A 25,422-nucleotide genomic window follows, 5' to 3' on the forward strand; every position below is an offset into this window, starting at 1 on the left:
AAGAAGACCACTTCTTGCTTCAAATACACTCTTGATCAAAAGATAACAAAAAGTGCAGCATTGAACCCACAATGGTTCACTCATGCCTGCACTTCCAGTGTGTCAAATGTAGTCTCTGTTTTAAGTTCAGTGTCGAAAATACACCATCTTTTGGAGGATAGAATCCTTAGATGTCATTGAGTACCTCAGGTGCAGACTGCAGTCTCAATAAGACTGGCTGTTTAACACACTGTCTTTTCATGACTTGAGTGATGGTAGGCCATTACAATATCAATTCCAAGAGTAACTGCTCCATTAAAAGACTGACATCTGACCTTAACTCCACAACAAAATCAAAAAATGTCTGTAGAGATTACATCTACCTCTGGAATTGGAAGTTTCTCACTGAACTATGTAGTGAAAGCACAGATAGTTGATATGTGAACCAGAAATATGACTGTGTATCTCTCACTCCAGACAGTTCAAGAATTAGCTTGTGTACTGTAGAGTCAGCAATATTGTTCATATACAAATGGATTCCACCATCACAGAAATGCTGAAAGTGTTACAATAAATACAGCAGCAGCATCACCACCACCACCAAGAGCAACAGGTGAAACATCAAGAACTCCAAGGAAGGATGTGTGGCATAGCAAGAGGTGTGCCAGGATCACACATTCAAGCTACTTCTGCAACAAAAACAATCATTGGAGCTGTTCCATTACAATCCATAGCACTGCATCCACCATCTCCAGTGTTTCCAGCTTTCCATCCAGCAAAGAGGACTAACCATCTTACTTTAAATGACCAATTTAGCATTTCGAAGCATATTAAGATAATAGACTCATTAACTTTCCAAGAAATGTGTGGTTTGTAAAGTGACAGTTTCAGAAACACCTTCTTGTGATGGCTTATGTTTAAGTTTTCAACTTTCGTGTAAATGACCACACCTGTCACATGAGGCATGAATAGCAGATCCTTGCTACATCAGCTGCACATAGGCTTTCACAGTCATGAAACATTGCAGTGTTTCAAGTACTGTTGTCATCAAAACCATCCTCCAATGAGCCTGAGGGAGAAGTTCGGGTTGATTACACCAAACAACACCCATTTTGCAGTAGTTCATTTATTCACCTAAACACATGCAAGGCTCACAAAGAACTGAATATGGCGGAACAGCCAGAAGACAATGCCAGAGTCCAAAGATAATGCTCAGAGTCCAAAGACGAATGCATATCGATGCTGGTGTCGACCTCATCGGTGCCATAAGCCTTCGTCAGAAGATTTGGTATGTAGAACATTCACAACTGAGAGGCATTATAATTAATTTAGAGAGATCCACTTTGATTGTACTAATTCTTTATTCAAACTGCGACTGTTCTCCCATCTTCAGGTGTATGACCACCGCTGTACTTAAAATTACTATTTTGCTGTTGCAGCAACTTCAGACGGATGCATTAGACATTAACCTTTGCTATGAGGTGGTAGAATAAGAACACTGCAAAGACCTATTATCAACTTCAAAATTACAGTAACTGACAAGAAAGTTTCATACACCTGAACATGGGATTTTAAAATTCTGAAACCAGTTGTGATTTGAATAAATAATTACTGCAACTGAAGTGTATCTCTCTAAATTAATTATCTGTGTCAGAAATTACTCAACTTGTACCCACTGGAACACACTATTGATTCATGGTGTCAGCCTAGCTGAAGGACAGATTATAATGACAGAAACAGGCAAACCAAGGCGCACACACACTGAGTGAGGCAGATCTGTGGTTGCAGACTGGACCTGCATTCAAGAGGATGACAACTCAAATTCCAATCTGGCCATCCAGAGTTAGGTTTTCTGTGGATTCCCTAAATCACTTAAGGCATGGCTGAGCTGTGTGCTTGTGCTCTGTCTCTAAAGACTTCTTTGTTGACAAATATTAAACTCTAATCTTTCTTCCTGACACACTCAGAAATAAGTACAAGATCTGATGCACAAAAAAACTCTGCTGTCATTTCCAGACCATTTTTAAAGTTGTGACAGGTAACATTGTCCATTCTTCACATTAGTCTGTGATTCATATTACAAACCTGGCCACAAATCAAGTGTTCCTAAAAACTAATAGTTCATCCGGAGACCTGCTGAACTCTCATTACCTCATATTATTACTCGGGTACAAATAATCCTTACAAGTTATCTACAACACTCGACATTAACCATTAAGAAGAGCTATTCCAAGTAGATCCACGAGTGGTACCCACATTAATCAACATTAGTACATATCATAAACTAACCTTACCAAAGCAGTATGTGTTATCATTTACCAAACAACCAATTCCAATGAAGGGGTGTCTTTGTGGCCGAAGTCTCATATAAGGAGATAGCTTAAGTATCAAGATTTTAGTAGCGACAGAATGTGCAGTGACCACTACAATGGGTCTCAATGCTTTCACACTCTTTTGTGTTTGCTTTCAGATGGGACCGGGCAGATATTATAACACTAAATGAGATCTAGATCACTGCATCGAATAAGGAATCTTTGCAACCAATGACTGTAATGTGGTGGACCCAGGTTCGATTCCCACTACTTCCAAGGATTTTTCCTTGGTTGGAGTATTGGAATAGGATGCACTCAGCTTCACAATGCCAACTAAGGAGCTTTTTGACTGAGAAGTAGTAGCTCCAAGGTCCAGACGACAACAGCCAGGAGAGTGGTGGGCCAGTCCCATGTCCCTCCATACTGCATCCAAATGACACCATTGGCAGAGTATGACATGGAAGTCAGTTGGTCCCACTTGGCCTGTCTGGATCAGATTGCAGGGCTTTCATTGCTTTGGAATCGCCTCCAGTAGTTGGGCAATGCAGTAGTAATTAAGAAACCCAGTGGCTTCTTAGGGTTACCTATGGAAGGATTTTAAGGCAACTATAAATTCTCAGTCAAATTAAATCTTATATCAAGACATGGAGAGCTGTTGTCAGAACTCAAGGGCAGCTATTTCTTTTTCTTTCTTTCTTTCCGGGTTTTTTTTTTTTTTTTTTTTTTTTTTTTTTTAAACTTTGCCTGGCAGAATTATATTTACAACTAACCTATAAGTAGTGAATCGCAAGAAACATCTATACAGAAGACACCCTTCAGCTTTAATTATTTGTGGTAAGAAGAGCTCCAGCCATATTTCAGAGGCATCTGGAACATCAAACAGTGATGTTTCTTATTGTGTGAAATATTTAGATGACATAACAGTAATTGTTTAGCCTCAGAATCATCATCTCTAAAACTCCCAAACAGTTTCCAGCCACACCTATGATGCAGAATGAAACTCCAGGTAATGCTTCTGTGTCTACGTTCAAGGAAGGAGCATTAGGGTTTAATGTTCTGTCAATAACAAGATAATTAGAATCAGGCTAAACTTCGTGCAATTCTAGGAAATATTAATTACTGTGCACAGTCTATTCCCCATGGTGCTGATATTTCACTGTCCTTAATCATGCTGTGCCACAAAGATGCAAACTCTGAATGGTCCCCAGTATGTGAACAAGCATTTCAAACACTTGTGTAGATTGATACACGGCCAGAAAACTGTTGACTGAAACAGCTGTGTGGTGCAAAATAGGCTACGGGCCTTTCACATCATCACACAGATGGCTCTGGCAAATAAGTTGTGTTTCTTTAGGGCACAGATTGTGGCACCAAATAATTATTTCTAAGTGGGGAATAATTTACACAATCTAATTTACACAATTCAATTGCTCATAACACGTAATTTTGCATGCATGTGCATTTTCCATTAAGTATAAAGTTTTTAAAATTACAATTTTTTTAGTTTACATTATTTCTTATTACATTGTAATTCATGATAAATTCGAGTTACAAGGGCATTTTTGGATAAGTCACTGACTGACACATTTTTTAAAAGTATCCCCTCTCAATATCTTAACTTCATTTGGTAACAAGTTATTAAAAACAGCTCCTTTGACATAGGGGCTTTTCTCTGTTAAAGTTAATCTTCTGTATGAAAATCTTTTCTATGCCTTGTTTCATAGTTGTGGATATCCATGTTCCTTTCTGTGATATTAGTGTCTTCTTTCACTAGCATTACAGTTTGAAGTATATACATGGTTATAAACTGTGAGAATATTGTGTCTAATGAATAGGGGTTTGCAAGAAGTTCCTGGTTTTACTTTTGCTATGATCCTCAAGGCTCACTTCTGCAGTATGGAAACTCTTTTCATATTAGTTTGGCATATCTCACCTCACCGTACTATTCCCTAAGACAAGGAAGGATATACTAATCCATAATATACAGTCTGTAGGGTTTCAGAGTTAAGATATGATGATAATCGTCTTAATACATATAGACTGGGTGTTATTTTTTTACAGACAGAATCAGCTTGCAGCTTCCATGAAAGTCGATCATGTATGCATAGACGCAAGAATTTACAATCTATATAGGTTTTTGGTAGAATTTCATCGATCACAGTATTTTGTCTGTTTGGACCACTTGGTTTAAAATGAATAATGTTAGTTTTTTTCTATGTTTACTTTTAGTTTCTCTCTTTCAAAGTGAGCTCTTGCCTTTTCAATAAAGTTATGTATCTCTTTACCTAGGCTGGGCTCAGTGTCTGCACAGCAGACACCAGATATATTGTGTGCATACATGGTGATCAATTATCAGGAGACCTTGGGAAATCATTTACACAGCATATGAATAGGACTGGACCTAAAATGGAGCCCTGAGGAACACCAAAATGTATATTTCTTATACTTGACCTTCTCCTCTCCAGTATTTCTCCCACAGAGTACATAATCTCCGTGCAATGCTGTCTACCTTTCAAATATGTTTGTAACAATTGCATGAATTTTTCAGTGACACCACTCTTTGCAATTTTTGATAAGTCATGAGGTACTCCATCAACAGCTGTGAGAGGTCCAGGAATATTCCTGCTGCTTGGGATTTTTCATTTATTTATTTTCAAGTACATGATGGAGAAATTGTACTGCTGCTGACATGGTACTTCGACCTCTTCTGAAACCATGCTGGAAATCACTTAATATATCAGCATTGTTGTAATGTTCCAGGATTTATTTTAATATTTTCTCTATCAGTTTGCTGAAAGCTGAAATTAGGGCAATGGGTCTGGAGTTCTGCACGTGCTTCATTTCCCCATTTTTGTGTATTAGTGTTACTACAGTCAGTTTCAACTTGTCAGGGAACACACCGTCTTCGAGAATACAGTTTATTAGATGAACTAGCAGTTTCATTAGTTCATGTTTGAATTTCTTCAATAGATATGGATAAATTTCATCTCCAACGCAAACTCCAGGTTAGAATATTAGCAATATAAGAAAAGACAGATGTCACATTAAGTTGTAGATAGGCACCAAGAAAAGAGACTTACACATTGGCTTTCGGCCAAAGCCTTCATCAGAAAACTAATGTGTAGTGTTTTTTCATTGTGCCTGTCTGCAACTTAATATGCCATCTTTACAGTAATTAGCACTCTTATCTTTTCCTATGTTGTTGCCATTATATGTGCAGTAATAAGTGTCTTGCCATTACAAACCAAATACCTTTAATAACCGTATATGGACCCTGAAATCAAAGAAAAGATAAGACAGCGGTAAAAGTGATGAGCTTTATTCTTGGGTTATTATGTAACAAGATAACATACAAACAAACCACCAATTACACTGTTGCAGATACATTCTCCTAACTATAAATAGGATAGGACCCTAAGCATTAGATAAAAATGAGGTTGTCGTACTAAGCTTCAGAAAGTTATCATTAGTTTTCCAGTAGCCACACACACAACTGCAAAAGCCACCAACAAGAATTACACTAAGGAATGTTGGTGAATGTGGCTGTATGGCTCCAACTCATTGACTCATTTGTAGCCCAAAGGAACCTCTGCTGCAAAGATTTTTTACACTACAACAGAGGTGGCAAAGAACTTAGCTAGCGAGCCGCAACCTGGCATGAGTGCCATAGCACTCAACCTAGCTGGCACATTTCCCGCACCAACATACCACACAGCCTGAGCCTGAGGAGGGGTAACCTGTGAGCTTGCTGCACTTAAATGCCAATGCAGTTGCACTGTGTACACTTTGTTTAATATTTCACACCTATCAACAACATAGTTAAAAAGATGATGATATTGAATTCTTTTGGCACACTGTAGACATAACTTTTATCCTGTACAGACTGTCGGCATATGGACAGATGCACAGAGTTTCACACATTTTCATACTCAGGTAGCCAAGAAATCATGTCTTATTTACTTTCATAATTGAAAAACGTCTTTCACACACATATGTTGATCAGAATATTGTAGTATTTTTGCAACTTCATTTGGAGACATGGAAACTATAAGTGGAAAGCAATGTAGATATCCTGGACAATTTTAACATTAGAGTGACTTGTCTTTAAAATGATAATTACATTTCAGGTCAGTCAGTTACATCTGCACATGAACAAGCAGCAAACAGTTTCAAACACAGATGAAAAATTGGCAGCGTCTTCAAAACATTTAGAAAACTATTCTTTTATTTCTTTCAAGGGCACAGTGAATTCTTCAGAACTCACATTTTCTTAAATACCAATGAGCTTAGGGGACTGGATTGATTCGTGCCATCAGTTTCTCCCTATGCTCCATGCTCTAAAATTTAGCACAAAGTGCTTTTTGATGTAAATAACTATGAATCCCGTATGTTGATCATTGCAATATTTTGCTTTTCCATTGCCAGCTACATCTTTATATTCAAATAAGAGAAACTCCAAGTAGGACTACCAACAATGAAGGAAAAGACAGATTGCTACTTGCCGTAAAGAAGACACATTTAGTTGCAGACAGGTGCAATTAAAAGATACTTACATAATATTTTCAGCCACAGCCTTCATCAGTAAAAGAGAGACACACACCACTCATAAACACAAGCAAGCACACCTCATGCATAAGACTTCCAACTCCTCGGCTGGAATGCAACTATCACATGGTATGCAATCATCACTCTGGAGGGGCCGGGGAAGAGGAGGGGATAGTAATGTACAGGTGGGGAGAGAGACGAACGATATCTGTGGAATATGTAGGGACTAGAATGCCAACAGGAAGGAGGTTGTGGGGCTGGAAGGTGGGGAATAAAGGAGCAATTTGCGTGTAGGGATAAAGGTGAGACCTTTGGATAGGACTGAAACTTCTGTGGAGCTGAAGCTTTAGGCGGAAAGGTTAACCCTACATACAAATTTAACCATTTTGGGCTTCATCAGGTTACCTTCCATTCGGGAAGCGGTTTATTTATTTATTCCATGTGATCTGATGGTACACAGTGTGTTGCAGATGTCGGAAAATATCATTTGACATTGTTAACATATATTAACGTAAGCCTATAGTATCCTAATGTATTATATTGCTCAATGTTTTCAATTTAACACAAACAGCAAGATTACTGTGCTAAGTATTCATTTACAGAGTAAAAACAGTGACATAACAAATATGACTTCACGGCTTTGCTAAATTTTATGTTGTCTTCGATGGACTTAATACTAGTGGGAAGATTGTTGAACAGTTGGAGGCCCATGTGGAAAACTCCCTTTTTACACAGTTGAGTGTCTGTATGTATAACATGCAGGTTTGCGTTTTTCCTGGTGTTGTGTTCATGTATTTCATTATTTTTTACAACTCTGGGGTCAGTTGGCACTATGTGTTTTCTGAAGAATTTTAGAGTCTCAAGAATGTAGAGGCAAGGCAGTGTAAGGATTTCCAACTTTCTGAAGATGGGTTTGCAGGAGTCTCTGGGTTTGCTCCCAGTAATAATCCTCATTGCTCTCTTCTGGATTCTGAATGTGCTCAGAGCAGTTGGAGCATTTCCCTAGAATATGACACCATATTTTAGGTGGGCTTGTATGTAAGCGTAGTATGCACTGGTTAATGTTTTCAGGCTAGCACATGTTTTCAGTACACTCAATGCATAACAGCCAGTACAAATCCTGGCATTTACCTTTCCTGTATGTGTATTCCATTTCAGGTTATCTTGAACCCATAGACCCAGGAATTTGAAAACAGTGTCGGTATCTATTGACTGGTTATTTATAGTGACAGATGGCTGAGAGGAATTCGCATTTTGTGTTGTGTGGAAGTTCATGGAAGCTGTCTTTTTGGTGTTGATAGTTAATCTGGCTAGAGGACAAATGTAAGGATATAGAGGCTTGTCTCACTAGGGGTAAGATAGATACTGCCTACAGGAAAATTAAAGAGACCTTTGGAGAGAAGAGAACCACTTGTATGAATATCAAGAGCTCAGATGGAAACCCAGTTCTAAGCAAAGAATGGAAGGCAGAAAGGTGGAAGGAGTATATAGAGGGTTTATACAAGGGCGATGTACTTGAGGACAATATTATGGAAATGGAAGAGGATGTACACGAAGACGAAATGGGAGATAAGATACTGCGTGAAGAGTTTGACAGAGCACTGAAAGACCTGAGTCGAAACAAGGCCCCGGGAGTAGACAACATTCCATTAGAACTACTGATGGCCTTGGGAGAGCCAGTCATGACAAAACTCTACCATCTGGTGAGCAAGATGTATGAGACAGGCGAAATACCCTCAGACTTCAAGAAGAATATAATAATTCCAATCCCAAAGAAAGCAGGTGTTGACAGATGTGAAAATTACCGAACTATCAGTTTAATAAGTCACAGCTGCAAAATACTAACGCGAATTCTTTACAGACGAATGGAAAAATTGGTAGAAGCGGACCTCGGGGAAGATCAGTTTGGATTCCGTAGAAATGTTAGAACACGTGAGGCAATACTAACCTTACGACTTATCTTAGAAGAAAGATTAAGAAAAGGCAAACCTACATTTCTAGCATTTGTAGATTTAGAGAAAGCTTTTGACAACGTTAACTGGAATACTCTCTTTCAAATTCTGAAGGTGGCAGGGGTAAAATACAGGGAGCGAAAGGCTATTTACAATTTGTACAGAAACCAGATGGCAGTTATAAGAGTCGAGGGGCATGAAAGGGAAGCAGAGGTTGGGAAAGGAGTGAGACAGGGTTGTAGCCTCTCCCTGATGTTATTCAATCTGTATATTGAACAAGCAGTAAAGGAAACAAAAGAAAAATTCGGAGTAGGTATTAAAATTCATGGAGAAGAAGTAAATACTTTGAGGTTTGCCGATGACATTGTAATTCTGTCAGAGATAGCAAAGGACTTGGAAGAGCAGTTGAACGGAATGGACAGTGTCTTGAAAGAAGGATATAAGATGAACATCAACAAAAGCAAAACGAGGATAATGGAATGTAGTCAAATTAAATCGGTTGATGCTGAGGGAATTAGATTAGGAAATGAGACACTTAAAGTAGTAAAGGAGTTTTGCTATTTAGGGAGTAAAATAACTGATGATGGTCGAAGTAGAGAGGATATAAAATGTAGACTGGCAATGGCAAGGAAATCGTTTCTGAAGAAGAGAAATTTGTTAACATCGGGTATAGATTTAAGTGTCAGGAAGTCGTTTCTGAAAGTATTTGTATGGAGTGTAGCCATGTATGGAAGTGAAACACGGACGATAACTAGTTTGGACAAGAAGAGAATAGAAGCTTTCGAAATGTGGTGCTACAGAAGAATGCTGAAGATAAGGTGGGTAGATCACGTAACTAATGAGGAGGTATTGAATAGGATTGGGGAGAAGAGAAGTTTGTGGCACAACTTGACTAGAAGAAGGGATCGGTTGGTAGGACATGTTTTGAGGCATCAAGGGATCATAAATTTAGCACTGGAGGGCAGTGTGGAGGGTAAAAATCATAGAGGTAGACCAAGAGATGAATACACTAAGCAGATTCAGAAGGATGTAGGCTGCAGTAGGTACTGGGAGATGAAGAAGATTGCACAGGATAGAGTAGCATGGAGAGCTGCATCAAACCAGTCTCAGGACTGAAGACCACAACAACAACAACAGTTAATCTGTTGATTTTTGCCCAGTTGCTGAGTTGATCAGTAGCCAAGTTCACAGCTTTTTGCACAGCCTCTGTATTCTCCCCTTTGAGGAGTACAGTTGTGTCATCAGCAAATATTATTGTTTTGTGTGCATCAATGTTCAGGCTCAAGTCATTAATATACAGGAGGAAAAGTGGGGGTCCCAATACTGAGCCCTGTGGAACACCTTGCTTTACAGTTTTATTACTTGATAGTATTTCGGTTATTGAGTTGCTTTGTCTATTAGTATATTTCATGCTGACTCTCTACATCCGATTGGTTAGGAATGTAGCAATCCAGTTGTTTGCAATTCCTCTGATACCGTAGTGTTCTAATTTTTCCAGTAATATTTTGTGGTCAATAGTGACAAAAGCCTTTGACAGATCCAGAAATATGCCTGTTATGGGTTGTTTTCTATCTAACAGTTCTAAAAGCATATTTATGCAATCATATACTGCAGTTTCAGTAGATTTGTTGCTTCTGAACCCGTGTTGAGCTAAACTTAGTAAATCTTTTTTTTTTTTTTTTCAATGAAGTCCAACATTTTTTTAGACATTATGTTTTCAAAAACTATAGAAAAGCAGGATGAGATTGAGATAGGCCTGTAGTTATTCATATCTTTATTATCACCTTTTTTGAAGACAGGAATTACTTTAGAAAGTTTCAGAGCTTCAGGGAAGATATCTGCCTGGAAAGAACAGTCACAGAGGTGAGTTAATGGTTCAGCAATTGTGTGTTCACAATTTTTGATTACAGCTGCTGGGATACCATCAATTCCAGCTGAATATGAATTTTTTAACTCTCTGATGGCTTGGGCAACATCATTTTCAGTGACTTTGGTAATGAAAATTGACTTTGCACATGTGTGACATTTTTGGTTTGCTGGTTGGTAATTTGTGTTAGGATTATTTTGGACCAGTTTTTCAGCTATGCTTGTAAAGAAATTGTTGAATGAGTTCACCACAACTTCGGGATTAGATATAGATTCATTGTGGAGTTTGATTTCTATGTTCGTGTGTGAAGCTTTCATTTCCCCCTCTTTCCCTTTTTATGATATTCCACATTGCTTTTACTTTATTGCTGGATTTGTCAATGTACTCATCATTCTGCATCCTTTTTGCTTGTCTTATCACTCTTCTTAGGATACATATGTAGTTTTTATAGTATTCTGTTAGTTGGGAGGAGTCACTACTTTGTTTACATAACACGTGGAGTATTCTTTTATGTTTGCAAGAGATTTTTATAGCTGGTGTAATCCAACTCTTGTTTCTATTATTATTATTATTATTTATTCTTACTGGTTTTTGCGGAAAGGCCTCTTCAAAGTGGTGGATCATTTTGTCAAGAAATATGTTGAATTTCATGTTGACATCATTAGCTGTGTACATCTCTGTCCACTTTTCTTTACTAAGGAGGGCATTTAGCTTGTTCAAGTTTTCTTGGGTGAAAAACCTTCATAAAGTTTTAGGTGGGACTGGGTTTGAGGTATCTTTGCTAACATCGACCTTTAGAATGACAGCTTGGTGGTCGCTGAATCCTGCATTGTATACTTCTAGAGTTGGGTTAAGTTAATTTCTATTTGCAAAAATTTGATCTAGAGCTGTCTTGGATGTGCATGTTATTCTAGTGGGCTCGTTTACAAGGCCATGCAGATTATAAGTTTTTGCAATGTTGATCAATGTTTCCCTGTTTCTGTTGTGGGTGAGAAAGTCTATTCTACAGTCACCACATATAATCACATCCTGTTTCCTCTGATTTATTTTGGATAGAAACAAGTCCATTTGTAACAGAAAATCATTAATACTACTGGAGGGGGGATGGTAGATTGTAGCTACAATTAGATTTAGATCTGTAAGCTTTATGGCTGTACATTCAAAGATCTTATCTGTTCCTATTTCCTTTAGGGTAGGAAGTGGGCTATATTCAATGTGTTGTTTGATGAAGATGGCAACCCCACCATGTCCATCATTTGATGTGGAGTAGTGTTCACACAATTTGAAGTTGGGTAGTGAGATTAGCTTAACCACATCAGTGCAGAGCTAGTGCATTCTGAATGTGAACCCAGTGACACTCTGCCCTGTTGTGATACATACTGTTTCTCAATTTCAACTTGTGGAAAAAAAACGGCAGACAGCATACTGAGTAGGTCCTGCACCAGTCTCGCGACTCATGCCATTGTTGGTTTTTACACACTTCTAGGCTTTGGGGCAGTTAAAAACTCATTTTACCCATCTAATGTGGTAAAACCTTGCTGTGGTGGATGGAAGTGGTGCCACAACTGTTGAATGCCAAACTTCTGTGTCATGCACCTTGCTCGTACAGTAGATTTAATGAACAACTCACGCCCCGACTCATGCCAAAGCAATTAGAGGAATTTTTCACAAGGTTTTCAAACAAATGACGTCTGCACCATACCATCTGCAGAGACACAGAGCAGATGCGAGCAGCAAATGATGAAAACAGATGGGGCTGACCTAACAGTGGCAACAGTAAAATCTATTCCTTTTGTTATAACTTCCTTGCATGCTGCGTGGTTCTTTACTGGATACAGGAGCAAGGAAAAGATGCTGTTCATGAACAGAGAAATCAGGTATTAATTTATTCTACATCTAATATCAAATAGCAAAAATAATACATAACTTTGGCGCTGTAGTTGCAGTGTCAGTTGCTAACAGTAGCTTTGAATGTTGAAAATATATAGGTATTGCAGATTTACAAATCAGTCAGTCTTCATTAAATGAACCATTCAGTAGATCATGAGCCCTGGCCACTATGCAAGTCTGTAAGTGTTATTCAACTGGCAAACACACAAAATGGGCTCAATGCATGAATGTTCGAACTTGATACACACGCTGCTGGAGCTCAAGAAAGGGGATACTTGCATATTATTGACACTGGCTTAATTGTTCATGGTTGTGCCCCCACGCCACTGTAGAGGCTGTAGGAAACGCGGCAGCTTAACTGGTGACACATGTATTTGAAAGCGCATTTGACCGGATACCATCTGATACGACACCTTTCAGAAAGGAAAATGTCCTTCATAGATACTCCATGGAAGACAACCACGAACTTTATTGCATCTCTTACATCCTCAACACCATTGGACACTGCCAGATCTCTACTATTTTGGCCTCCGGCTCTAAGTGCATGCAAATTTGAGAGATCACTGGGCTAGGCACCAGCCAAAGTGAGATTCACACATGGCCACATAATGTACACTAATGTCATCAAGAATGGTGTTGTTTGATGCCACTAATTGATCTCCAGTCACTCCACAGTAATCTTCACGAGCCAAAGAGGGCCAGCTTCAGAAAACTCACCTATTACAATCTATAGGACAGCAGGACTCTGTGCCAGCAGATACCACAGTCAGGGACAAGCAGTCTCACCTCAAATAAGGGCAGCACAGGTGACTCAGATAGTGACAGCAAGTAGTCAGTGATAGAAATCTTCGGGCCTTTCTTACATGACTGCCTCCCACTGCAGCTGCCCCAGCAGTGGTCTGACTACTCAGACGATATCACCATCTATACAGATGACACCACCCAGAACGATGCTGTGGTAGATGACCAACATCATCTTCACTGGACACTCGATTGCCTCCACCTGCTATCCCCTGGGGTCAACACCACTTGATATGCTTCTGGCCACTTACCTGTCACTTAGGAGGAAGAGATTTGGTGCCTGGAAATAATAAAAATGACAACACTGAACAAGAGATGCTGCAAACCAGAGATTGGTGGCCCCAAAAGAGCAGCTTGTCATTGACAACATCATTGATTCAGAGGCTAACACCAAGGACACAAGCCATGCTCTTTGCATGTTACAGGCATTTACAGCCAGTGACAGTGACCACTGTCATTTTATTTACACCTCTTTATGCTGTGGAAGAAATTACACATTAACCATATATCTCTGGTAGCTGACAACATGTACTATTATTAGATCTTAGAAGGACTTCTACTGGGACTGCTGAAGTACTTTTTGGTAGCTTTCTTTGTTTAAACTCAAAGATTTGAGTGTACACATCAGTAGCACAGGACACCCACTCTATACAAGGTGTGAGAGAAAAGTAATGAAACTGACAGCAATCTGGCTATTTGAGTGTACACATCAGTAGCACAGGACACCCACTCTATACAAGGTGTGAGAGAAAAGTAATGAAACTGACAGCAATCTGGCAATGCTGTTGTTCTGCTTGTTTAGGCCAATGTGTTCATTCCTTCCACATGCTCAGTCCAAATTTCAGTTCTGTACAGCCACCATGTAATTTTTGAGAGCACCATCAGTGAAGTTGTGAGTTACAAAAATGGGACAGTGGAATTTAGACCAATGTTATGCAATCAAGTTTTGTGTTAAGCTTGGGAAATCTGTGAGCGTTACCTCTGATAAGGTGAAACAGGTCTATGGAGAACATTCCCTATTAAGAGCACAAGTTTTTTTGCTGGCACAAATCATTTTTGGAAGCCGAGAACATGTTGAAGATGAACCTCGCTCAGGGAGACCTTCAACTTCAAAAACCGACCAAAATGTCAAATGAGTGCATGTTCAGATCAGACTGGCGTTTAGCAGTAAGGACGATGGGTGACCTGTTAAACATCTTCACCACACATCAAATTTTGACCAAAGATTTGCACATGGAAAAGGTATGTGCCAAAATGGTGCCAAAACACCTGACAACTGAGCAGAGGACAACTGACGAAACATGCGCGTTGATCATCTTGAGATGATAGCCAATGACCATGAAAGGTTGAGTTGTGTGATCACAGGTTATGAAACCTGGATTTTTGAGTACGATCCCGGGTCAAAGCTGCAAAGTGAAGAGTGGCACAATGAGATATCTCCTTGACCAAAAAAAAAGCGTGAATGAGCAAATCAAAACAATGCTGATTTGTTTCTTGACAGTTGGGTATCATGCATAAGGAACGTATTCATCCAGGACAATCTGTCAACCAGGTATTTTACAAAGATATCCTTGAAAGGCTAAGGAAAAGGGTAAATCAAGTGAGACTGGACACTGCAGACATGTGGATGCTGCATTATGACAACACCCTATGTCACATGAACATGTCCATCACCGAATTTTTTACCTCAAAAGGCATTCCTGTTTTTCCACAGCCCCTCTATTCACATGATCTGAGTTCTCGTGACCTTTTTTATCCCAAAATTGAAAAATGTCTCAGAAGGACGTCATTTTGGGATTCTGAAGAACATTCGAAAGAATGTGACCAAGTTACAGGGCCCTACCAGTTGAAGCCTTTAGTGCTGCTACCATAACTAAGAACACTGACTGTTGGTGTATAGCTGCCGAAAGGAACTACACTCAAGGGGACAATATTGTTGTTTGAAAAAAATAAATACATAAAAATTTCGGTAGATAAAAAGGTCCGTCTCATTACATTTCTTGCACACCTCTTACAACAATGAACTGTTTTCTGATTACTTCAACCATTCAGTTACTTTTTGTAATTTTTAAAATTTAATCTACAGGTTTGTCCAATTATAAAACTGCGGGTAACTGAAGAAACAAGACATGAAGCTCACTACAGTTTGAAGTGGGCTGTTCATTGCACATTTATCTATAGTGAAAGTGGTGGCCAGTACAATCCCAAGAATATTGTGGAAAGAGACCAAGCTACAGGTTTGGGCCCCTGGAGTGAAAAGGTAGTGCTTCCAAGGCTTCCAGATCTTCATAAAATGGTCAGCGAAATGCTGAGAAGTGGAAAGCTGAGGTGTAGTAACCACTTGTGTGACTTTTTGACGGTTTAACAATAATATGAAAAGGATGGGCTGCTATTCACTGTAAAGATGACACATCGAGTTGCGGACAGCCACAACGTAAAGACTTAAAGACACTGAGCTTCCGACAAAGCCTTCTTCAGAGAAGAAAAGAAAACACACAAAGGCACACATGCACCCTCAAGAGCACCCCCCCCTGCCCACCCACCCACCCACACACACACACACACACACACACACACACACACACACACACACACAAAGACACACACATGGCACTACTATTTGTGGCGGCTGCGGCACTCTGGTAGCAACAGCCGCTACAGATAGCAGCCATGACGTATGCCTCCTTGTGTGAATGTGTGTGTTTCCTTTACTTTTTTGAGGAAGGCTTCGGCCAGAAAGTCACTGTTTAACAGTTTTTTCATTCTGCCTGTCTGCAACTCAATTTTAAGGTGAGTCACAATCTATCCTTTTCATAATATTGTTGTTATTACAACCTGGACTTTCCACTTTTTTTATTTTCAGAGATTTAGTTGGTCCAGTCTCTCTTCACGTATAAATATCACAACAGCATTATTATGGTTCACATATTTTTCATGTGAAGACAACCATCATATGGGAAGAGCAGTGAGATTTCTGGACCTGCATTATATAGAGCACATTTGAATATATTGGTACCACCAAGGATTTCCCAGATTTCTGCACAGGTACTTCTCAGGAATAGTTATTGAACCATCTCATAGACAGTGTGACAAGTCACTTGTTCACATGTGTGGTATCTAGAGGTATAGGCTTTTTGTTGAAAGTAATTTTCTGCTAAAAATGACTTTACAGAACTATATGTCCCTCTACTTTCTGGACTTACTACTTACATGTTCTGGATAATCTAATACACCAAATACCTTGTAATTAAGATTTATCTTGTTCTACATTTCTAACATCCTGTTTTGAGAAAGTGTCCATTTTTTTGGGATGCAACTGTATAAAGCTTATGATATTTATTTACATTTTTTTCCAGTCTCTGAATGAGTAAAATTGAATAGAATTTAAGTGGTAGAACAATAAAACAAACAATACTATACTGGTGATTAATACTACTTTATTAAAAATTTTGTTTTGTATCAGTTTCATCCCTCTTATGAACTCTTATGAATTGTTTACACAGACTCAAAACTGAATTAGGAATGATGCTGTCATTGCATAATTTCACGTAATGCTATGAATGACATTTAAAAGCCACTTACGAAACACTACAATTTCATTCATAAACACATAATAAGTTCTGACAATATTTGTACTTCGAGTGAATGGTCATAATAAAGAGACCAACTCTGTCCATGCTTTCATGTGGTCCACTTTCATCTAATCTCATTTGGTAAAGATACCCGACTTGACACAATCAATAGATTTACAATGACCTCAAAGCTTTTTCTGTTAATAACCAGTCCCAGGCAAAGATGTGACCATGTACTAACAGGCAATAAAACAATGCCCATGCAGCAATAATCATTTGAAGAAAATATCTTTTCTAAACAACTTTTCATTGGCTGCTTTTGACAAGTTTCTGCTCTGTGACAAATTATCACTTCAGCAATTTCCATACACACATTTCTTTCCTGTGTAACACCATAACAGAGAGAAATAAGCAGATCTAATAAAGAATTTTCTCTCCTCACAGCATTTGTATTCTGCTCTGGTGTTCAGGAGCATAAGGTAGATTTTTCAGCAATGAGACTGGCTGCCTTCAGATGACAGCTAATTAATAATGAGTTTCAATGTTAATAAAAAAATTATCACGGTGCTTATACAGACCTCATTATTAATCAGTAGTCATTTGATAATGACAGTAATTCCATTACTCCACTAAGCCAAACAAGAAAAAAACAAAATTAAGAATTCTGCAAGTATGACAGAGCTTTTTTGATTTGCTGATTCCTCTACTTGCTCTCAAAACTCAGGTGAATACACAATACACAATCACTGAAAAAAAAGTCTGATCCTCTAAAGTAAGAAAATGATCAATATTTCTTTAGCAAGGTACGAGAACATCAGATAAGAATAAATAGCCACTCATATGCACCTGCCTTTCAGCATCATTGTGCAAGCTGACAGAAAAATCTCTTTGTAATCATATATCTATGTTTGTACTTTCATCAGTGATTAATCACAAAAATGCTGTCAGTTACTTATGAATCCAGCACAGAGGAAATTTAACTTGCTTATTGCCAACTGCATAAAAAATGTTAACTATAAAGCATTAAGTAAATGGTAGACATCACAAGCATTGACATGTGACCCACCCATCTCTCTCTCTCACACCTTCCTTGAATACAAACTGAAAACTACCAATCTGATTGCCTGGTGGTGGTTCACAATTCTGACATACATTTTAAGAAAAAAAAAAAACACTTTAAGCAAGATCAGCGTAATATTACCAGGAACGAAATGTATATAACAGACTGTTGATACAACAGAAATTTTAAAAATGCATCAGAGATCAAAGAGGATATGCCCACCAATCACTGTCACAATTAAACAAGTTAGTATAATTTTGCTTTAGCTAGTATGGGTACAGAATTGTGCAGACTTCATAAAATTGTGAAATGTAAACCAAGTGCGCACACATACACACCCACATATAAAAATGACACTGAGCTTTAATAATGGCAACACTACAATCACAGCAAGTAATTACTTGTTCATACTGTCAACAAAATAATGGAATTATTTTAAAACAATGGTATCATTTGTAAGTTATCAGTACAAACACTGTCTTTTAGTTAAATAAATGAAAAAATTTGGAATGATGTACAACAATATAAACTTTTCAGATACATGCAGAAGCTCACAGCTGAAATTTTATTTCTTGTCAAAATCCATAAGGAAACAAATGGAAAACATGTAATAGTGAGAAACTGGACAACATAAAAAAGGTACAGGTAAGACCTTCCAATAAGAAAGTTCTTTAATTTATTAACAGTGAGAGATACAAAGCACATCAGCACATAAAATGGTATCAGATGTGGGAAAATACTGTGGTGGAGTGTACAAGTGCAGCACCACAATGTACATTTTTGCAATATCAAAACACACAAATCATTGAAATGTATGCACTTTTGGTTTAAAAATAGTTTGTGTGTATCATTTGAGTTGCAGGACTCTCACTGTTTATGCTCTATTAATAAAGATAAATATGAGCTGAAATTACAAAATCTTACTTTTTTACTCAATTTTCATATAAAGAAGTGCAACTTTTTTCTTCAAGCTCAATCATACCACTGCTAAAAGAAATGAGAGAGGCATGACATCAAGGATGGAAGCACAAGCAAAATTCTTTATCACAAAAAGAGAACAGGTTCTCCATCATCATTAATGTAAATGCTCAGTGTCAAACATTAAAATATTTTACACACAAGCAGGTAGGTGTTGGCTATAAATGTCAGTGGTAATCAAAATTCTGTCTCATTTGAATATGATGGAATTATCAAATACAAAATTCTAAAATGTGTAAAACAACTGCTATTCAAGATACCACCATTGCCAACAATGTGATTATAATTCTGTAAACTGAATTCAGTCAATAACATATCAATTCTACCACTTTGCATAATGCAGCTATGAGGATACACACATCTCAAATGCATGTGCACAACAAGCTTTTGCACTTCTTCTCAGATCAGTAACATTCATTGTGTTTATTCTTGTACGTATGCACCAGTTATTTACATAATTCATACATCACGAATTAGGAAAAGAACTTATGCACCTTGCAATAACTGTGTCACACACATAGTAAACAGTACAATGAAAATGCCTCTACACTCTGTAAGAGGTCTTTGTCGATATGCCGCGTCATAAACAGAACAATCACTATTCTGTTTTTTGGGTGACTGGTGGAAATTCACTTTCATCATCAAATCGAAAACCACCTTTTGGGGGTGATTCTGTTGCAGCTGCCATCTCATGGAATTTTTCAGATTCTGAAAACACCAGAAAACCAAAAAATGAATGAAAATATTTCAGAATTATAATACAAAATAGTAAACATAAAAGCGTAGTATCATAGTTTAATATTTTTAGGTAGATGATTTACAATAATTTTAATTCATTTTCAACTTTCTTAAAAAATGAATATTGTATGCACAGTTTGCGTTATTTTATAGAACACTTACTTGCTCATGTTATTCACATTTTCAACTGCAACACTGTTTATCTACAGTTTACTAAAATTAAAAAATCCGGAGTTATTTTACCACCTGCTGTTAAACATAGTAAGATTACTCCTATGATAAAATAAATTAATTTGTTACCTATGATGCTCTATCACAAGCCAAATTCCCATTTACACAAAAATTTATAACATACTACATCCTGAAATACTGAATGTTAAACATAAAGTGCACTTAGTTTAAGACACCATGAACACAGCTCACAAAAAGAGTGTTCAAGGATTTGATTGCCAAACATTTACAATAGAGTTTTCAAAAATATGCAATAACATATCAGAACACTATTGTTTGACACATGGTGGACTAAAACCCCTACAAATGGAAAAGCTATGAAAGACAAAATATTTACAGTCAATTAAAAAACAGAAAAATATTGGCATTTATTAAAAGATTGAGTCAATTCAAAAGCTCTGAAGCCAGGCTGGGGTCAATCCTGGGCAAGTTTGCATGTGAAGCAACGAATGATGTGAATTATCATCATCCCTCTGAGTTTACATAATAATCACTATTATGCTAACATAATATGCCAAGTAACAAAAGTAAACCTGCTCTTGCTTCTGTATCCATATGGTAAGCTGTTTATGTGATCACACTGAACATTGGCAATAGCTGGATTTTCTTTCTGTTCCAGCTCATATGCCAAAGTGTTAACTTCCCTATAACTATCATTTTATCAATAAATGATGGCACATTCTATCTCTATACAGTATTCTCACCTTATTCGCACCTTACCTAACTCCTTTCTTTTATTCCCTTTAACTGTTTCAAAAGTCATTTGAGAAATAGCACTTGTATAGTTAGCTATATTATAAGCACATGAATAAAATCAGTTTGATAATTCACACGAAAAAAATTTCATCATTAACATGCAACAAAGCTGGGGTTCTAATGCACTTGTATCATCTACACTCTAAGTTTAAAATGATGAAGGCTTAAATTGTTATGTTCTCTTATCTTTCTTTGCATGTTTGAAAGAAAACTAGTTTAGTTTAAACCTCAAAGACAGGACAGGACAGGGCAGAAATACAAGTGACTGAATACCATCTCCAACCTTTTTTTTTTTTAACCATTAGATTAACAGTACCTTTCTTATGCACAATATTGAATATTTTGAAAATCCATTTTATTTTAAAAAAGTTTTGTGTGACCTGATTAGAGACAAGTTGTTCCCAGAACACCTAACAATCTCCAAGAAGTTAAACTGATTTTTTCCAGCTGTGTCACATTACTGAGCAATCAGTATCCAGAAGGGCCAGTAGATGCAGAACTAGGTAGCAGAGGCCATCTGGGTGAAATAAGAGGAGGCACAGAAGAAAAGAATGAAAGGAGAGAATTATGAGGCACCCAAGGAACTAACATGTATGAGAAAACAAATTTATGCAACCATGGTTACATAATGTTACTAAGGAGAAATATGCGAATAAGGTACACAAAGAATTTAATGTTAATCATTCACAGCAACACACTGTGGGTTTTCTTAAATAGTAATAGTTGTTTAATGTCCCTGATAACTTCTTTGCACGAATACAGCAATGCAGTCTATTAAAAAGTGTTTAGCAGAGACTGATGAACAGTACTGGCTATCTGAAGATTAGTTTTCGCTTCTCTCACTTTCCTCACAACATACCACTTTTGTTTTTGAAATTATAAGATTTATTAACTATAGCACACTGATAGAAAAAAATTGCAACAGCAAAAAATAATTAATGTAGAGTAATGATATTTTGGGAACACATTTGTCCAGATAACATATTAAGTGATTCACACTGAAAGATCACAGGTTAATGTAAGCATGAGATGAGTCAGAGCAAATATGAAATGCTGGTACAGTAATAACCAGTGTAACTGACAGAATACTGAATGCAAGCATGCAAATTTGCATGTATTATATTGTACAGATGGTGTATATCAGTTTGTGGGATGGAGATTCATGCCTGTTACACTTGGTCAGTCAACATAGTTAATGCTGGTTGTGGATGGTGCTGGAGTTGTCACCCGATGATGTCCCATATGTGCTCAACTGAAGACAGATGTGGTGATTGAGTAGGCCAAGGCATGTCAACAGTCTGTAGACCGTGTTGGGTTGCAATAGTGGTCTGCTGGTGAGTGTTATCCTGTTGGTAAATATCCCTGGAATGGAGTTCATGAAAGGCAGCACAACAGGTCGAATCACTAGACTGATGTACAAATTTGCAATCAGGGTGCCGGGGATAACCACAAGAGTGCACCTACTGTCATGTGAAATCACACACCAGACCATAACTCCAGGTGCACATCCAGTGTGTTTAGCGCACAGACATTGGTTGCAGGCCCTCAAACTGCCATCCACCTAACCAATACACGGCCATCACTGGCACCGAGGTAGAATCAGCTTCCATCAGAAAGGACGACAGACCTCCACTCTGTCCTCCGATGAGCTCCTGCTTGACATCACTGAAGTCGTAAATGGTGGTGGTTTGGGGTAAGTGGAATGCATGCTACAGCATGTCTGCCTTGGAGCAGTCCTTGAAGCAACAAATTCTTAACAGTTTGTTGTGTCACTGTGGTGCTAACTGCTGCTCAAATTGCTGCTACAGATGCTGTTCAATGTGCCAGAGCCATAGCCAGAGCCATAGCCAAACACAGTGGTCTTCCCTCTCAGTAGTGCCATGTGCCTGACCGTAGCCCAGTTTCCTTTCTACCACACATTTTTGTGGCCCTGCCAGTACTCATTTACAGTGGCTACTTTCTTGCCAAGCCTCTGTGCAACATCACAGAAGGAACATCCAGTTTCTAGTAGCCCTATTACACAACCTCGTTGAAACTCAGTGAGGTACTGATAATGGCATCTCTGTAGCCTTAAAGGAATTCTTGACTAACGTCAACTCACCATGCCTAATGTCAAAAATAACTAACACTTGCAATCGTTACATTGGGTACTTAAAGCAAACCTGATTTGTGTCCTCATAGTAGTGGTAACAGTGCCATTTTAAGCAACTGGCGTGAAATCTGAACAGACATCATCTTTCAGATGTGGAAACATGCCTACCAACTTTCGTTTATATTGCACAACAACTCCTTGGTGTTGTGATTTCCCCCCCAGTGGTGTACGGCCAGTGTAGGAGATCGCTCCCCACACCATGATGCCGGGTGTTGGCCCTGTGTGCCTCGGTCGTATGCAGTCCTGATTGTGGCACTCACCTGCACGGCGCCAAACACGCATACGACCATCATTGGCACCAAGGCAGAAGCGACTCTCATCGCTGAAGACAACACGTGTCCATTCGTCCCTCCATTCACGCCTGTCGCGACACCACTGGAGGCGGGCTGCACGATGTTGGGGCATGAGCGGAAGACGGCCTAACGGTGTGCGGGACCGTAGCCCAGCTTCATGGAGACGGTTGCTAATGGTCCTCGCCGATACCCCAGGAGCAACAGTGTCCCTAATTTGCTGGGAAGTGGCGGTGCAGTCCCCTACGGCACTGCGTAGGATCCTACGGTCTTGGCGTGCATCCGTGCGTCGCTGCGGTCCGGTCCCAGGTCGACGGGCACGTGCACCTTCCGCCGACCACTGGCGACAACATCGATGTACTGTGGAGACCTCATGCCCCACGTGTTGAGCAATTCGGCGGTACGTCCACCCGGCCTCCCGCATGCCCACTATACACCCTCGCTCAAAGTCCGTCAACTGCACATACGGTTCACGTCCACGCTGTCGCGGCATGCTACCAGTGTTAAAGACTGCGATGGAGCTCCGTATGCCACGGCAAACTGGCTGACACTGACGGCGGCGGTGCACAAATGCTGCGCAGCTAGCGCCATTCGACGGCCAACACCGCGGTTCCTGGTGTGTCCGCTGTGCCGTGCGTGTGATCATTGCTTGTACAGCCCTCTCGCAGTGTCCGGAGCAAGTATGGTGGGTCTGACACACCGGTGTCAATGTGTTCTTTTTTCCATTTCCAGGAGTGTATATCACTGTTTTTTCATCTGACAGGTAATGATTTATCCTTTTAGAAGAACTCAGCAATTATTTAATTTTCCCAATATTTATGTTTGAGTTCTGCTCAAGGCATTAGGATTATTAAACTTTGTTACTTAATTCTTTAACTATATCTACCATGAGAAACTGCTACAAACTGTGCTTCAAACAGAGAAGTGATTTCACCCCAACTGCAAACACACAAATAAATCCTGTCCCTCACATAAAAACACAAACTGAAATATGGTAGAACCTAACAGCAAAATGAACCTGTCATTACCGAATTTTGCAGTCTTGGAAGTCCAAAAATTATTCTTATGGAAAAAGAAACAATAGTCAGAAAAGTAGAGGAAACTGATTCTAAATGCACTTTTATTCCTGCACTCTACCGAAACATGGGTCTGTTGTTAAATACAATCTTAGCAGGAATCTGATTACATTAACATTGGGATTTTTCATTTCTGCTTGTAACTTCCACAGTTTATGAATACAACCGATACAGTTACACACACATATAATAACAGAACTCACACAAATGGTAAAGTGGAGACTGAGACTTGTGCTATTGAGATAAACAAGACTCATTGTGATCAAATATGCAAACGCAAAATAAAAATAATATAGATGAGGGTAGCCTTACTTACTCAAAAATGTATACTCCTAACACAACTACATACAAACATCAACTAGCTGCAGATGTGGTTCATTCTTCAATGAACACACACACACACACACACACACACACACACTGGGAGAGAGAGGGGGGGGAGAGAGATAGAGGGGGGAGAGAGAGATAGAGGGGGGAGAGAGAGATAGAGGGGGGAGAGAGAGATAGAGGGGGGAGAGAGAGAGAGGGGGGGGAGAGAGAGAGAGAGGGGGGAGAGAGAGATAGAGGGGGGAGAGAGAGATAGAGGGGGGAGAGAGAGATAGAGGGGGGAGAGAGAGATAGAGGGGGGAGAGAGAGATAGAGGGGGGAGAGAGAGATAGAGGGGGGAGAGAGAGATAGAGGGGGGAGAGATAGAGGGTGGAGAGTTAGAGGAGGGGGAGAGAGAGGGGGGGAGGGGGCGATAGGGGGAGGGGGCGATAGGGGGAGAGGGCGATAGGGGGAGAGGGCGATAGGGGGAGAGGGCGATAGGGGGAGAGGGCGATAGGGGGAGAGGGCGATAGGGGGAGAGGGCGATAGGGGGAGAGGGCGATAGGGGGAGAGTGGGAGGGGTGAGAGGGGTGAGAGGGGGAGGGGTGAGAGAGAGGGAGACCTCATTACCTGTTAAATGTTCTTTTTCGTACATCAGTTATTTACTGTATGATGGAGTTGGAAATAACTAATAAGATGGTACAATAATAAGTATGAGTTGACACTGCACTGAAGACACAAAGCAACACTGAATGTTATGATTTGAGCACTTGTTTCCATCAGCTCATTATTTGTCTCAGAATGAACACAGATTATATTTTCTTTCCATTTTCTCTCCTTCACTATCACTGTCAGTTTCCCTCTCATTTCTTCAGTATCTCTCTTTGCTAATTTACACTTCTTTGTAAACACATATT

The 25,422-nt window shown here is 39.2% G+C and overlaps 1 protein-coding gene across 7 annotated transcripts in view; it reads right to left on the bottom strand.

Annotated features, from left to right (window-relative positions):
- Positions 1–16,761: 16,761 nt before the first annotated feature.
- The window catches only part of LOC126235807 (WD repeat domain phosphoinositide-interacting protein 2), an 85,341-nt gene continuing 76,680 nt past the window's right edge, over positions 16,762–25,422 (bottom strand). For all 7 annotated transcript variants that reach the window (XM_049944646.1, XM_049944643.1, XM_049944641.1 and 4 more), the window contains one exon: positions 16,762–19,664. In XM_049944646.1, coding sequence (XP_049800603.1) covers positions 19,658–19,664 — 7 coding nt within the window. In that variant the 3' untranslated portion in view covers positions 16,762–19,657. The remainder of the gene's footprint in view (positions 19,665–25,422) is intronic.

The sequence above is a fragment of the Schistocerca nitens genome, chromosome 2 (assembly GCF_023898315.1).
Source record: "Schistocerca nitens isolate TAMUIC-IGC-003100 chromosome 2, iqSchNite1.1, whole genome shotgun sequence".
Lineage (NCBI taxonomy): Eukaryota > Metazoa > Arthropoda > Insecta > Orthoptera > Acrididae > Schistocerca > Schistocerca nitens.